This window comes from Gouania willdenowi, unplaced genomic scaffold (assembly GCF_900634775.1).
Source record: "Gouania willdenowi unplaced genomic scaffold, fGouWil2.1 scaffold_261_arrow_ctg1, whole genome shotgun sequence".
NCBI classification, from domain to species: Eukaryota; Metazoa; Chordata; class Actinopteri; order Blenniiformes; family Gobiesocidae; genus Gouania; species Gouania willdenowi.
Window position 1 is genome coordinate 141,882 of NW_021145019.1, and position 17,440 is coordinate 159,321.

Genomic DNA, 17,440 nt, shown 5'->3' on the forward strand with positions numbered 1-17,440 from the left:
TATGTGTTACAGTGTGTGTATGTGTTACAGTGTGTGTGTGTATGTGTTACAGTGTGTGTGTGTGTGTTACAGTGTGTGTATGTGTTACAGTGTGTGTGTGTGTTACAGTGTGTGTATGTGTTACAGTGTGTGTATGTGTTACAGTGTGTGTGTGTGTTACAGTGTGTGTATGTGTTACAGTGTGTGTGTTATAAACACGGACTAACGGAGAACCGAGGCCTCTTTTTGTTTTCTTAGCTCTGCTCGTCCAACCGAACCTGCTGAAAGAGGCGGGGCTTAACGTGTATCGCTTCAAAACGAACAGCAGCGATGACCAATGGGAAAAGGAGCAGTTGTTTGAATAGACCAATGAGCAGAGCGGATCTGCGCTGTGCTCCACTCACAGTGCCGTGTGGGCGGGGCTTGTCCCCAGCACGCCCCGCCCGTTTAGCCTCGGTGTTCGGTTGATCACAGGCTGCAGTTTCAGTTTGTTTTAATCACCATTTTGAGCAGCTGGAGGTAAAAATAAGAATATTGTGGCTTTGTGAGCGTGCTTTGTGTTTGCTAGCGTTAGCATTAGCTTCAGCTCGTGTTTTGTGGAGCGGTTTGTTTTTACCCGCTGAGCTCTTTCTTCTCCCTCCTTTTTTCATCCTGAACCTCCCAGTGTTCCACCATGTCCAGACCAGTCCGGTACGTACACGCACACGCACATGTACACTGCCTCCGGTTCTCCGTGTGGGTTTAATCACGTTTGATCGTGTAAGGTGTGGATGAGCGTGTAGCTCTGTGGTTAGCTTCTCCAACATGGAGCCATGCCGAGCACGGGGCGCCATGTCCGGTGTGAGGAGGCGGGCCGCCCCGGGCTCCAGGCTCCATCAGCGGCCCTCAGGGAGGCCGGGGGTCGGTGAGGTTCTGAGGGGGAACCCGCTGAGGATAGAGCGGTTCTTTGGACGGGCTCCGCTTGTTAGTGCGTTACTGTGTGTGTGAGAGAACATGGCCTCCCATTCATCCTCACTGTTCATCCACACCACCATTAAAGCACGGGGGGTGGGGGGGGCTACACTAACGGTTTATTATATTATTATTATTTATATGTAAGTCACTACACTTTCACTCAATCAACGCGTTCTGCCTTTATTTCACGCTTTAACGACGCGTCTAGGACTACAAACATGGCGGCTGAATGAGCGCGGGACGGCACTAAATCACGTTTGATGGTGACGTCAGAGGGAGGCCGCCACGCCCCCTCTGCGCTTTATTTCTCATTCATAAACACACGTGTGTGTGTTTATGTATTTGATGAGTTATTATTACCACAAACAGAAGATGTTTAATTGATTACTGAAGGTAAACTGTCTCTGATTGGACCATCCACTGGTATCTGATGACATCATCACATGCTTCAACCAATGAGAGTGTGTTAGTAGGTCAGTGGGTAAAGATTAGAAAGCCTGTTTGTTCTGCTAAGGTTGGGAGATATGAACCGAAACTTATATCAATGTTTTCTTAAAATGACGATATGTAATAATAATGTGGTACTTATTTTAAATTTAAATAAAGTCTGACCACAAAATACCACAGACATTTATGAACAAACAGCTGGTCAATGTGTGCCACTTTAGTGTTTTTCTCCTCTAAGGGACAGCACGTGTGAGTGAGTTCTGTAGATGAATGTCTGGGTTCTAACACAGTGATCATTTAACTGTGAATTACATGTTCTGAGAAAGAGACGACTCTTAAAACCAGCATTTTAATACAAAACAAGTTATAAAAACTATCGATATAGGTGATATTGTAATTATTTATTTAGCTAAAATAGGATTTGATATATCTTGAATCTTGCCCTAATTAAGAATTATCTTGGGGGAAAAAAACGTATTTGTTGGTAATTTATAAAAAAGTTTTTCTGTAAGTGCTAATGCTAAAGCTAATGCTAGCGTAAACAGAGCCAGTTGTTCGCTGACAGCGTTTATCAGTGAAAAGATCAAAGTTACTACGAGGAAAATGATGAGTTCATGGTTTTGTTCATAAATAAAAAGCTTCCACTAATGTATAAGTGACTGTAATAAGTGTGAGAACAAATAACCTGTGTCATGTTCATTCTGTTATTACACGTTAACTTATGAAAATGTTACACATGATGGACTTTATTATTATTTATTTATTTAGCTTTTATCCTGTCAGCTGTTGTAAGTTATTTTTAGATTCATATTTTTATATTTAAATATCCACAAAGCTGCTGCATTTGGACATTTTTTATTTTTGTACAACAAGGAAACTTAAAACTCAGGACACTTTATTAGTGATTTAAGATGTTTTGTTAGTTTGTCCTGTAGATTATTATTATTATTATATCATCTACCCCAAACCCTGTGATTTTCTTTATTTGTTAAACTAAATACTGCTGACTGTGCACTTTATTTTAGTCAAAGAGCTGTAAACAGGTCTGCAGTGGAACCTGATGGACACGTTTATTTAGTTTTTAAAATGTGAACAAATCAAAGACTAAAGAAACAGATATCATTTAGTATTTTGTACAGTAATGTTCTAAACTTTTATTTTAAATAAATTGGTGATTGGTGCGTCCCTAGTTTCTGGGCTGGGTTTGGAGCAGATGTTCCATGTGTGACCAAACATTTGTAGACATTAGAAACTGTGACGGTTTCTGATCAAGATCTGAGCTGATTAATCAGTGGTTAATGAACCAGGTTATAATCAGAGGGTCATTTGTTCTAATCCTGGTCCATCACTGTTCGTTATTAACCCTTTAACTGCTCCTGTTGGACATTACTTTGGATTAGGACTGCAAATATTGATTATTTTAGTAATCGATTAATTTATCCATTATTTACAGTATTTTACTTGTATTAAAAAACTAAATATCACAACTTGAGAGCAGATTTTAAATATTTTAAATAGGTATAAAACAATTTAACACACCTTTATGCTTGGAAGAACATTTATTTTGAATGGCACATCTATCAATATTGAAATTGTACTTATTTTTTCACAGGAGAGCAGTCATTTAAAATAAATAAATAAAAAATACCTTAGTGTAGCTGAAAACTGAATTTAAAAAGGGTCAAACAATACAAAAATACTTTGTGTAAGTATGACAATTGCACAACCAGTGACATCATTTTTTACATTTTATATTTACTATCTTATGTCAAAACTAAAAGAAACATTTATTTATAGATAATATTACACACAATAGTGTACTTTAAACTTGTGATAAGTACATATGTATCATTCATTTTCAAAACATAAATTAAAAGCTTTAACAAATTGTATCTTTATACTTTTTAACACATTAAAATACATAGACATATAATTGTACATTTGTATTTGTAAATATGGACTTTTCGAGCATACTAAACTTCCAAACTGTATCTTGTGTATCGGTCAGATTGAAAACAATATTTACCTCTCAACACATGATTGATACCACGCTATATCAATCGTGTGTTGATAAGCAAATATCTGCGACCTCTGCAATGGAGACGTGTTTTTTTTTTCTTTCTTCTGACCGATAGCATGTGCACACACGCCCCTCCATGTGTTTGAAAAACGGGACATAAGTTATGAAACAAATGTTTCTGGTTGTTTGGTTTGGTGCTGTAGTGATAGGCTATAGGGTCTAAATTCCATGTTTTTATTGGTGGATGTTTACATCTATGACGATCAGTCATGACGTCATCAGGACTGACACACCAACATTTATACAAAGACACAGATATCCATTTTATAAATAATACATATTAGGGCCCTATAAAATCCGTTTTCCCAATCCCACATTTTGTTTTCCACTTAAATTTTTTTAATTCTCTTTTTTTTTAATTATTTATAATTTTTTTAAGAAAATATTAGTTTTTAACTCCTGTGAGGAAACTAAATTTAAAAAAAAAACTCATAATTAAACAAAAACGTGTGTAAGAAACAATTCAAAGGTAGATTTAAGTTGTAGTGACATGGATTATTCTAATTGCTCCTTGTTAATTATTTATATGTCATAAAGATGTATGAGAACTGCATTAAAGGTGCAGTCCGCAACACTCAGACCCCTCCCTCCCCGCTGCTCTCTTGTTCTGCCTCCAAAGTCCAACCCTCAGGAGCTAACAAGCTAAGATTAGTCAGACAGCAACATCATTTACATACTACACGTATCACTTAAACTACAGGTATCACTTAACAAACTACATTTATCACTTTAGATTTAGTTCCTATTATACTATAAATTCCACACAACGGTTCTACCATAGATGATGATACTACTGGTACCAGTTTCTGCCTCTACTCTCCTCCTCTCACTGCACAGTCTAAACTCACTGCATGATATTCACTTGAAAACAATCCAACATGGCAACCAAACTCCACAACTGCTGAATGATTGGCTGTTTGCCTGTTACTGGTGACGTACAGAGATATGATAGGCTGTTTCTGCACGCTGGGTCCGCCCCTCTGTTAGCTGATTGGCTGTTAGTGTGTTACTGCTCTGCTTCAACAGAAACTCACTTCATAACAAACAAACAAGCTAAAGTTCTGTCTCTCCTGGACACGTGTACGGTTTACAGTCACAACACATGGTAGAAGCACCAGGCCTGAGCGGTGACTCTGTCATGGCGTCGTCAGTGGCATTAATAATTTTGCTTAATAAAACCAAACTCCATTAACGCAGATTTTATAGGGCCCTATTATACCTGGTGGGCGGGGCATAAGGCCACTATATGCTTTGATGGTGTTTATTTCACTAAAGCATTATTAACCCTTTGGGAGTTCCATGTCTTCAGTGATTTGATTGGTTGTTGTTTTTTCTTCACAGAAACAGGAAAGTGGTGAACTACTCACAATTCAATGAGTCTGATGGAGGTGAGTAGTAATAATAATAATAATAATCAGTAAAGCCTGTGTTTAAATGAGCTAGTGGTGCGTTTATTAATTGTTGGATCTACATAAAGGAACCATTTATATAAATAAGTATTATTACCACAGAAATATATCACACATGTTCTGGCTCATTCACACTAGTTTAATTTATATTTTTGACCTGAAAAAATTATAGTTTGATATTTTTTTATCACCAAAGTTTATTTAAAACCACTTAAAAGGGATCTGATCTTTTTACAATATGAGCATATGTACTATTTTATTTTAAATTTTAAACATCCTGTTTAGGTTCATCACTGTTAATGTTCTGTTGAAGCTGCTAGCCTCTATGCTAACAGTAGCCATGTGTTGTGGCTGGTGTTCTCTTGAAGCTGCTAGCCTCTATGCTAGGGCTGGGTTAGGGATGTAACGATTCACTCAACTCCCGATATGATACGATTCTTTCATGATTTATTTTACAAAATGAGACTGTAGACAGATGACGACTGAAAAATATTCCTTTATTTTTTTTTTCAGGAAAATACTGTACTATTTTCCTTTTATCTTTCATTATCAAAATAATCCCTTGATAAACTATTCAAAACAAGGCAATTTAACTAAAAATAAATCCTGAATGAAATAAATAAAGGAATAATACAAATGAAGAAGAAGCCTATTAATTTAAATTCTAGTTCTATAGTAAACAATGCAAAACTACATCATAGTTCTTTTTATTTTTAAAAGTGCACATTCAATGTACTGCAATTACATCAGATATTTGTTTGGACCAGCAGAGGGCGCTGGTAACCCAGTGGTCGGTTGGCATGCAGATATTCTAGCAGTGAAGAAGAGATGCTATGCACTAGCAGACAGAGCTAATAGAAAAACGTGACTTTTACAGATATTCATTTAATATTACAGATATTCGTTTAGTGCTAAAGGGGTAAGGAATCATTTATGAACATGTTTAAGAGTAGTAGGAGATTCCGCCCGCCACCTACGCTTCTGGACAAGAGAAGGATAAATAGATAGCTCTGCTGTTTAAAAAAAAGTACTGCGATTCAATTTTCAGAGTATCGATATGAACCATGATACCTATGAATCGATTTTTAACTGCCTTACGATTAATCGTTACATCCCTACTTTTGATTGATTTTTGATTTAGTTAAGGATATCACACAGTACCAATTTTACTTGGAGATGGAAAACATTCTCATTAGAACTAATGCACATAGTAGAAACTACACCTTTATCTTGGTTCATTAGAAAAATATGAATATTTACATTAATAATTGAATCTCATGCTGCATTAATCATGTACGTTTTATTTAACGCCACCTGAGCATAGGGGTGGGTGATATGGGAGAAATATATCACGATTATTTCTTTGTAAAATCACGATCACGTTTTTATCACGATTTTTTTCATTCAAATCATTTAGATTATTTTAAAGTTATTTACTAATAAACAACCCATTCACCTACTTAAAATCATTGCACTAAATGGAAAAGAAGGAATAAAAGATAATTTTACACAAGGTCATTTCACAAAAATTTTTAAATTGTATGTAAGCAATTTATCAAACTGGTTTTAAGTATAATTAACATCAAACAAAAAGTCTGACATGTTCTTATAGTCACAGTCTTACTTTGTTTAGCTAAAGTGGTGTAGCATTAGCATCACATGCTACATAACAAGGCAGTATATCAGTGATTTCTATTAGTTATTGAGGTAACACACTCATATTAATAAAATCATACTTTAAACAGTGTTTGAACGCCTCATTTCACACAGTTTAGACAATCATATCCTTTACAAGATAAAACGTTACTGCTTTGGTTACATTAGGCCTGGATGATATGGACCAATATTCATATCTATATATTTTTACTCTAAATGACAATAGGTGATATAAACCATTTATTGATTTTTTTAATAGTTTTACAAGAAAAACAATAATGGGTCAAAGTCAGTAGAGAAAAATGCACTTTGGACTTTTTCCTTCATTAAGGCTGAAATGTGATTAAATGATGTAGTGATGATTTTTTCAGGGCAGCTCTGAGTTGTTGAAAGTAGTTTTTAAAGTAAATCACATTCAGGACACTGTCTCTTTAAGAATGTGTAAACAGCCCCGTTAGCTGCAGCAGCAGCAGATCTCTGCTACAGCGCAGTGACAGAGTTAGTTAGAGAAGAGAAACACATGCAGTGTTTCCTCAAACATCTCTCAGTGTTTAACAGACAGACAGACATCTGCACTGAGCCTCTGACAGACAGTCACTGACACAGCTGACTGTGTGTGTCTGTGCACGGGGGGGAGAGCATACTTCTGCCCTGTTTAAGTGCTTAATTATTCTGTAATGTCTGTAACACTGACATACTGACTAGTAAATGGTGTGATTTGGCAGAAAAAAATAACCATTGGATGTTCTGTGTGTGGACCACAGACATATGACACAGACACGGCACCGCAAGGGTTAAAATATGAACTACAGACAGTTCTGTGATCTCTGTGATATGGGAGATCGTTGTCATGTTGTAATCCTTAAAATCTACAATCGTGAGAACGCACAGCCTTCCTGAGCAGAACAAAAACACAATGACTTAAATCAACTCAAAGCACTAACAGACTGTAAATAAAATGGTAACAGACACATTATAAACGCAACACATTCTCATTCTTTGAGTCTCACAAAGGTTTTGTTCTAATGTTCTAGTGGCTGCACAACAAATATAACTGTATAATAAGAGACACAACCATAAACATAAATAAATAATTGTAAATAAAAGCAAACATTCAGAATTTAAAACGTTTCTGAATTGTCTTAAAGTGCATAAAGTCAGGTCTTTGGTAAATGTAAGAAAATACTTTTAAATTCCTGTGAACAGTAAAGTTCAGGAAAACTTCATTTTTCACTTTTTTTTTTTTGCTCATTCTCATCATTTGCTGCTGGAGCCCAGGAACAACTATGATTTCCCATGGCCGTGAAGGCATCATGTTTACGTGCAGCTTTCTCTGCCAATGTGTGTCTTGTTTACATGTGTTCTGAGTGTTGATTGGCTGGAAGGCTGGGGAAAGGGCGGGGAAAGAGTGAGTGTGTTAACACATTCTGTTCCCACAGGGAAGTGTGAATGAATGATGGTGTCAGACTGTTTATCGTTAGCATCGACTATTATCTACTGGTTACTACGACCTCCATTAAAGCCTGTAAAACTGTGTTAACAGCGTCAATCACGTCCGTACATTACCTTTAGGGCAGAACTGCGGTGCGTGCCCTCCCCACCCCCTCCACCCCAGCAGTGCAGGGCGCTACGCTACTAATATACAGGCAGCATGATGTATTCAAAGGTTTGATTCAAGGGTTTTATGAAACAATGGGTTTGGGGTCATAAAAATAGCAACAGTATCAGTTTCAATACCATCATTAAAGATGACTTATTAGGAAAAGTCCACTTTTGCAGTTTTTTTGATCACATATGAGGTAACTTGAGTGTCTACCAGCACACACAATGTGAAATAAAACCATCCAGTGGTTTGTGAAAGTCTTATAACACAGCGAAAACGGCTTTGTTTCAAATTTTCTAAGTTTGTGATGTCACAAGTGAATTCGGGAATCAATGTTGCCATATTAGATCATCTTAGAACCCGCCCATTCCAATAAAAACAGCTCAAACACAAACAACGAATCTGGCAACCCTGTTGTTTGTGAAACAATGCCCTGCAGCCTGCACTAAAGAGTGGACTATTACCTTAAATGGACTAGCTGCTAGCCTCTATGCTAACAGTAGCCATGTGTTTTATCTCTACAGAGGAGGAGTATGGGGAGAACAAGCCGAAGAAAGTGCGTTCGGCTCCTCGTGAGCCGAAGATCAAACGCTCAAAGAACTCACAGGAAGAAAGGTAAGAGATAGTTATAGTTAATATGTCAGAAGAAGAAGAACATTATGGTTGTTGAGTAGAGGATCTACTGGTGATTGGACTCTATGTATCAATAATGTATCTATCAGTAAAGCAGCACTAAGACTATGGATCTATAGACGAAAAGATGGACAATCATTGGGTTTGTGTGGATTCTACCCAGTGTTCAGCTAGTAATAGAGATCGACCGATTGTGTGTATCGTCATCGGCCGATGTGCGCTACTGCGTTGACTGATCTGCTTTATAAACAGAGTGGCTGCTCCTGTTGCTGGAGACACAGAATGCAGAGCCCCTCCCCCCACTAGCATGGTTGAAAGAAGCTCTTCAACCACAACGACTGGTTTTAAACTTTCAAAGCATCTGAATTAATATTCATGGTTTCTTTTTGTGTTTAATATTATAACTATATATATATATATACTCAATAATCCTGTTAATAAAATATATCCTTTGTCAAAGCTATTTTCAGGACAAGGACGAATAGTTTTCTCTCATAATATTTCATCAGATGTCTCACTTTATTTTTTACTTGTTCTACATCACCGGTTTTTATTATTTAAATATTTTTTACTTAGTGTCGTTCTAACTTTGTTAATTTCAATAAATCTTCCTTTTTTATCTGAATCGGCTACGGCTGACGGGAAAAATGGTATCGGCCCTAAAGCGCGCGCGTGTGTGTGTGTGTGTGTGTGTTGCAGTGAGGACTCTGATGAAAAGATCTCTAAATCCAAGAATGATTCAGCAGGTGAGTGCCTGGACTGTTAGATGAAGATAACCTGGGTTCACGTGCACACTCTTATAAGTGTGTGTGTGTGTGTGTGTGTGTGTAGATGACTTTGGCAGTGAGGAGGAAGACAATGAGTTTGGAGAGGAAGAGGATGGAGGGAGTGACTATGAAGAGAAGAAAGGAAAGAAGGGAAAGAAAGTGAAAGCAGAGAAACCCACTAAGAGAGGACCCAAGAGGAAACGGGGCGCAGGTATGACCACTTCCTGCTGCTGATGCATGCTGGGAAATAGAGGCACATTATCTCATAGCAGTGAAAACTAAATGCATTTATAATATATATATGATACACTGTAGTGGAAAACCAACCCTGGTTGTGATGATGATGGTCAATCTGATCGTTAGTCGTCTCTCTGCAGTGATAGCCCCACCCCTTCTGTTCTGTTAGAGAAGGAGGAGGAGTTAACACTGCAGAGCTCCAATCAGACACTAGAACAGCCCCATGAACACTTGGTACGGTCCAATAAAGAATGTTATATTTGTTCCCACAAAGCTGAGCTGCAGCACTAACTGAATATTAATTTACAGTTAATGAGAAATAACAAAAAGTTACTGTCATTTCTTTATTCATATCTTACACTAAAATATAAAATAAAACTTAAAACACACGCTGGAGAAATGAAGCTCATTAATTACTCCATCAGCATGATTCCTATTGGTCAAAGGCCAGGGTTGGAGTCCATTACATGTTTTAGTTATAATTACTCATATTCATTTACAATTCAGTTACAATTATAGTGATGCTTTTTATTTCCAATTCCAATTATGTTTCCCCTGAAAGTGAATTACAGTTACGTTCTCAATTACTAAAGTTCAATTGCAATTAATCACAATTACTGAGCCTTTAATAAATAACCCTGATTAAACGTAACCTTCCTCTTGTGTTAGCTTTCTGTTAGCATCTCTAATGCTAACTGGTCAGTTTGACTCATGTCTTAATCAGCTGTAAAATACACTAATAAATATTATCTATCATATAATTAGTTTCTCATCTATTGATTACTTTATTAGGCTTCCTAATCAATGAATATATTGGTATTAATATTTATGGTGTGGACGTCAGCTTTTTTTTGTGTTTTTTTTGTAAAATGATCTTGAAGAGAATCATATATAAGTTTGTGTTACCATGACTACAGGTGTTCTGCATCAGGGCAACTCGCATCTATAGAATCTAACAGGCAACCCTGGTTAACTACTGCTCTACTACTCTAATACTTCCTGTACTACTCTAATACTTCCTGTACTACTCTAATACTTCCTGAACTACTCTAATACTTCCTGTACTAATCTAATACTTCCTGTACTACTCTAATACTTCCTGAACTACTCTAATACTTCCTGTACCACTCTAATACTTCCTGTACTACTCTAATACTTCCTGTACTACTCTAATACTTCATGTACAACTCTAATACTTCCTGTACAACTCTAATACTTCCTGTACAACTCTAATACTTCCTGTACCACTCTAATACTTCCTGAACTACTCTAATACTTCCTGTACAACTCTAATACTTCCTGTACTACTCTAATACTTCCTGTACTACTCTAATACTTCCTGAACTACTCTAATACTTCCTGTACAACTCTAATACTTCATGTACAACTCTAATACTTCCTGTACAACTCTAATACTTCCTGTACAACTCTAATACTTCCTGTACCACTCTAATACTTCCTGTACTACTCTAATACTTCCTGTACTACTCTAATACTTCCTGTACCACTCTAATACTTCCTGTACCACTCTAATACTTCCTGTACCACTCTAATACTTCCTGTACCACTCTAATACTTCCTGTACTACTCTAATACTTCCTGTACTACTCTAATACTTCCTGTACTACTCTAATACTTCCTGTACAACTCTAATACTTCCTGTACAACTCTAATACTTCCTGTACAACTCTAATACTTCCTGTACCACTCTAATACTTCCTGTACCACTCTAATACTTCCTGTACCACTCTAATACTTCCTGTACCACTCTAATACTTCCTGAACTACTCTAATACTTCCTGTACAACTCTAATACTTCCTGTACAACTCTAATACTTCCTGTACAACTCTAATACTTCCTGTACAACTCTAATACTTCCTGTACAACTCTAATACTTCCTGTACAACTCTAATACTTCCTGTACTACTCTAATACTTCCTGTACTACTCTAATACTTCCTGTACAACTCTAATACTTCCTGTACAACTCTAATACTTCCTGTACAACTCTAATACTTCCTGTACAACTCTAATACTTCCTGTACTACTCTAATACTTCCTGTACTACTCTAATACTTCCTGTACTACTCTAATACTTCCTGTACTACTCTAATACTTCCTGTACTACTCTAATACTTCCTGTACTACTCTAATACTTCCTGTACTACTCTAATACTTCCTGTACTACTCTAATACTTCCTGTACTACTCTAATACTTTCTAAACTACTCTAATACTTTCTAAACTACTCTAATACTTTCTAAACTACTCTAATACTTTCTAAACTACTCTAATACTTTCTAAACTACTCTAATACTTCCTGTAATACTATAATACCTTCTAAACTACTCTAATACTTCCTGTACTACTCTAATACTTTCTAAACTACTCTAATACTTCCTGTAATACTATAATACTTTCTAAACTACTCTGATACTTTCTAAACTACTCGAATACTTTCTAAACTACTCTAATACTTCCTGTACAACTTTATTGCTTTCTAAACTACTCTAATACTTCCTGTACCACTCTAATACTTCCTGTACTACTGTAATACTTTCTAAACTACTCTAATACTTTCTAAACTACTCTAATACTTTCTAAACTACTCTAATACTTCCTGTACAACTTTATTGCTTTCTAAACTACTCTAATACTTCCTGTACCACTCTAATACTTCCTGTACTACTGTAATACTTTCTAAACTACTCTAATACTTTCTAAACTACTCTAATACTTTCTAAACTACTCTAATACTTCCTAAACTACTCTAATACTTCCTAAACTACTCTAAAACTTTCTAAACTACTCTAATACTTTCTGTACTACTTTAATACTTCCTGTACTACTCTAATACTTCCTGTACTACTCTAATACTTTCTAAACTACTCTAATACTTCCTGTACTACTCTAATACTTTCTAAACTACTCTAATACTTCCTGTAATACTATAATACTTTCTAAACTACTCTGATACTTTCTAAACTACTCGAATACTTTCTAAACTACTCTAATACTTCCTGTACAACTTTATTGCTTTCTAAACTACTCTAATACTTCCTGTACCACTCTAATACTTCCTGTACTACTGTAATACTTTCTAAACTACTCTAATACTTTCTAAACTACTCTAATACTTTCTAAACTACTCTAATACTTCCTAAACTACTCTAATACTTCCTAAACTACTCTAAAACTTTCTAAACTACTCTAATACTTTCTGTACTACTTTAATACTTCCTGTACTACTCTAATACTTCCTGTACTACTCTAATACTTTCTAAACTACTCTAATACTTCCTGTAATACTATAATACTTTCTAAACTACTCTGATACTTTCTAAACTACTCTAATACTTTCTAAACTACTCTAATACTTTCTAAACTACTCTAATACCTTCTAAACTACTCTAATACTTTCTAAACTACTCTAATACTTTCTAAACTACTCTAATACTTCCTGTAATACTATAATACTTTCTAAACTACTCTGATACTTTCTAAACTACTCTAATACTTTCTAAACTACTCTAATACTTTCTAAACTACTCTAATACTTCCTAAACTACTCTAATACTTCCTAAACTACTCTAAAACTTTCTAAACTACTCTAATACTTTCTAAACTACTCTAATACTTTCTAAACTACTCTGATACTTTCTAAACTACTCTAATACTTTCTGTACAACTCTAATACTTCCTGTACAACTTTAATACTTCCTGTACAACTCTAATACTTCCTGTACAACTCTAATACTTCCTGTACAACTTTTAATACTTTCTAAACTACTCTAATACTTCCTGTACTACTCTAATACTTCCTGTACAACTTTAATGCTTTCTAAACTACTCTAATACTTCCTGTACCACTCTAATACTTCCTGTACAACTTTTAATACTTTCTAAACTACTCTAATACTTCCTGTACTACTCTAAAACTTCCTGTACAACTCTAATACTTCCTGTACAACTTTAATACTTTCTAAACTACTCTAATACTTTCTGTACAACTCTAATACTTCCTGTACAACTTTAATACTTCCTGTACAACTCTAATACTTCCTGTACAACCCTAATACTTCCTGTACAACTTTTAATACTTTCTAAACTACTCTAATACTTCCTGTACTACTCTAAAACTTCCTGTACAACTCTAATACTTCCTGTACAACTTTAATACTTCCTGTACAACTCTAATACTTCCTGTACAACTCTAATACTTCCTGTACAACTCTAATACTTCCTGTACAACTTTAATACTTTCTAAACTACTCTAATACTTCCTGTACCACTCTAATACTTTCTAAACTACTCTAATACTTTCTAAACTACTCTAATACTTCCTGTACCACTCTAATACTTTCTGTACTACTCTAATACTTCCTGTACTACTCTAATACTTCCATCGTTACTCAAAATGAGTAACGATGATACTATACCAGACAAAGTATCACGTTCCAGGTAATAACATGATACTAAAGTCTTTTTTTAATTTTTATTATTATTATGAACAACAATGTATTTGTACAAGTTAGAAATACTTATGAATTACTTAGTGTTGTTTGGTGCATGATAATAGTTCATGAACAAAAGCATATAAACTATAAAAAAACTAATAAATGAATAAATAAAAAAATCATTCAGTTTCCTTTGTACATTAATTTATGTTTAACTAATATAAATAATCAACCTAAGATAATAAATCCACTGTCTTTAAAAAAACAAACTATTTGACAATAATGTTTCTTTTCCAACATAATAAACCATAGAGAATAAAATACAATAAACAGGAAGTGATTCCCTGAGAAAACTATATTTGTGCATTTTCTTGATGATGTCACTGGTGGAGATTGAATGTGATTTTCCTTTGTATGTATATCATTTGTAAACATCTTGAGTTCACAGTGTTCCTGCTTTGGCTTCTTTAGCTTGTTTGTTTGTTATGAAGTGAGTTTCTGTTGAAGCGGAGCAGTAACACACTAACAGCCAATCAGCTAACAGAGGGGCGGACCCAGCGTGCAGAAACAGCCTATCATATCTCTGTACGTCACCAGTAACAGGCAAACAGCCAATCATTCAGCAGTTGTGGAGTTTGGTTGCCATGTTGGTTTGTTTTCAAGTGAATATCATGCAGTGAGTTTAGACTGTGCAGTGAGAGGAGGAGAGTAGAGGCAGAAACTGGTACCAGTAGTATCATCATCTATGGTAGAACCGTTGTGTGGAATTTATAGTATAATAGGAACTAAATCTAAGGTGATAAATGTAGTTTAAGTGATAAGTGTCTGTAATGATTGTATGTTGTTGTTTTACATTGTAGTGCATTGATTATATCTGTAACAGTTTGATCTTTAGCTTTGACTATAAACTATACATTCACAGTATTTTTATATAAAGTTGTACAATATACTAACGCTAACCATTACCACCTGTATAGAATTTTCATGTAAATTTCAATTACAAAGTCAATTTTCTGAATTCAATTACAATTCAATTACAACACCAACAGATTTTTTCATTTTATTATTAATTATAATTTAGCCCCGCCCTGTCAAACGGCTCATGTTTAAGAGGGTAACCACGGTGTTTCCTGAGGGAGGAGCTTTGTTGTGAGCGTGTGCACTGTTTACAGACGACAGTGATGACGACGATAAAGACGTGAGTAGGAAGCGTACGGTGCGTCAGGCAGCGTCCAAAGCTGTGTCCAAACAGAGAGAGATCCTCCTGGGGGACGGAGGGAGTGAGGACGAGGAGCAGGAGGAGCAGGAGGAGGCCTACAACGACCGTAAGAACAGCCAATCAGAACACGCCTCACAGCCAATCAAAACACGCCTCACAACCTCTCTCTCTCTGTAGCTGATGAGTCTGGTAGTGATGAAGACTTCCTGGTGGAAGATGATGATGACAGCGACTACGGACGCTCCAAGAAAAAAGGAAAGAAGGTGATCAGACGAGGACGACCAGAGAAGAAGGAGAAGAAGAGTCCCAAACCTCGGCTAAAGGCCACAGGTGAGACGTCCAATCACAGCCTGAGGGTCTTTTGGTTGGATGACCACTACATCTACATCCAACCACTAGCATCCTCGTTAGCTTCTCCTCTGTTGTACGCTGAACTTCCTGCTCTGATGTTTTAATTTTTATGATATTTATGTTTCTCGTGGTTATAGTGACTCCGAGCCCCATGAAAGGAAAAGGCAAAGGACGCCCCGCCTCCAAGAGCGTGGAGAAGAGCTCGCCCAAAGAGGAGGAGGAAGAGGAGGAGCCTGACAGTCCCCTGGAAGAGGAAGAGGAGGAGCCAGAAAAGAAGGAGAGTTCTCCTGCCCCTAAGACGACAAAAGAGGCTCCAGCTGCAGACGAGGAAGATGAAGATGAGGAAGAGGAGGATGTTTCAGAAGAGGAGGCTCCGTCTGGAGAAGACTAGAAGATGGTGGTGTTTTAATCCTTCTTCTTGTTGTTGGTGTTTTTTGGTTTTCTTTAGATTTGTTCTGCCTGGCTCAACGGTTTGGATCCAAACTATGTTTTAAACTTCCTCTTTGACTCCATGTGCATCTCAAACTCTTCTTTGATCTTTTGATCCTTTGATTTTTTTGATTGTGACCCTGAGGAGGTGAAGTTCTGATGTTTTTCTTGTTGATGCAGCGACTTCTGGACGTTCTTCACTTAACTTTTAAAACCTGTTCCTGCTTTTTAAACGTGATTAGAGCTAGCCCTGAGTGCTAACTAGGAGCTAGCCTGTCCATGCTAACAGCAGCTGTGCATGTTTTTATGTCTGTGTTGATCTTTCTATACTTGTGGGGACGTCCATTGTAACATTTTGTCCCTGTCGCAGAAATTAACTTTTGTGTCAGTTTACATTCTGTTTGGGCTGCTTTTTGGCCACGCCCATCATATGTTTGGTCTGCTTTTTGGCCACACCCATTGTATGTTTGGGCTGTATTTTTTTGGCTATGCCCATTGTATGTTTGTGGGTTTTTTTGCTTGCCCAACATATGTGTGGGCTTTTTGCCCCCCCCCCCCCAATGAAGCAGGCGTGCTGCCCTAACCCTTGGGCCAGGCACCACAGGCACCATCACATCTGATCTGTTCTTTTTGTTGAGTTAAAATAAAAATGAATGTTTTTCTTCTGCTGGTTCATTGTTCTAATTCTCTATTCAGATTTTTTTTGTAATGTTTGTTTTTTAAGAAAAGAAATAAAAATGTATCTTGATTTTAAAGAAAACTTTTGTCTCCATCAATGTTTTAAAATAATCCTCAGTTTTTAATCCTGTCGCAATTTAAAACCTCTGCAGTAACAATGTTTATGAGAATCTTTTAATTAGTTTGGATTCTTTCCTGAACACGGCTCGAGTCTGCGACCAAAATGCTTCAGTGTGTGCGAGTAAAAATTTTATCTGGTCACATTCGTGCGAGTACGTATGGGTGACGTCATTTTATACGTCACCATCAGAACCATCATGGAGGGACCAGAACTGATGGACTATGATACCAGGACAGATGTTCAGCTGTGGTTCTATCAGAGCAAGAGAAATAGTTATTTTTTACAGAGTCTATTAATAATTAATGACAAATAAAACCATGAAATAACAATTTATTAACCTAAAATAAATCACATTGTACAATGACTCAGCACATTCCTACAACATCTACAGACCATCAACTTTCCTCCACCTGTGACTAAC

The 17,440-nt window shown here is 36.3% G+C and overlaps 1 protein-coding gene across 1 annotated transcript; it reads left to right on the forward strand.

The window, feature by feature from the left end:
- The first annotated feature begins 426 nt into the window (after positions 1 to 426).
- Positions 427 to 16,885, forward strand: nucks1a (nuclear casein kinase and cyclin-dependent kinase substrate 1a). Its single transcript, XM_028441466.1, has 9 exons — positions 427 to 498; positions 644 to 669; positions 4,802 to 4,848; positions 8,653 to 8,743; positions 9,461 to 9,507; positions 9,593 to 9,739; positions 15,394 to 15,546; positions 15,618 to 15,770; positions 15,929 to 16,885. The coding sequence occupies exons 2-9, from the start codon at positions 653 to 655 to the stop codon at positions 16,180 to 16,182; spliced, it is 909 nt and encodes a 302-aa protein (XP_028297267.1). The 5' UTR covers positions 427 to 498; positions 644 to 652; the 3' UTR covers positions 16,183 to 16,885.
- The last annotated feature ends 555 nt before the right edge of the window (positions 16,886 to 17,440 follow it).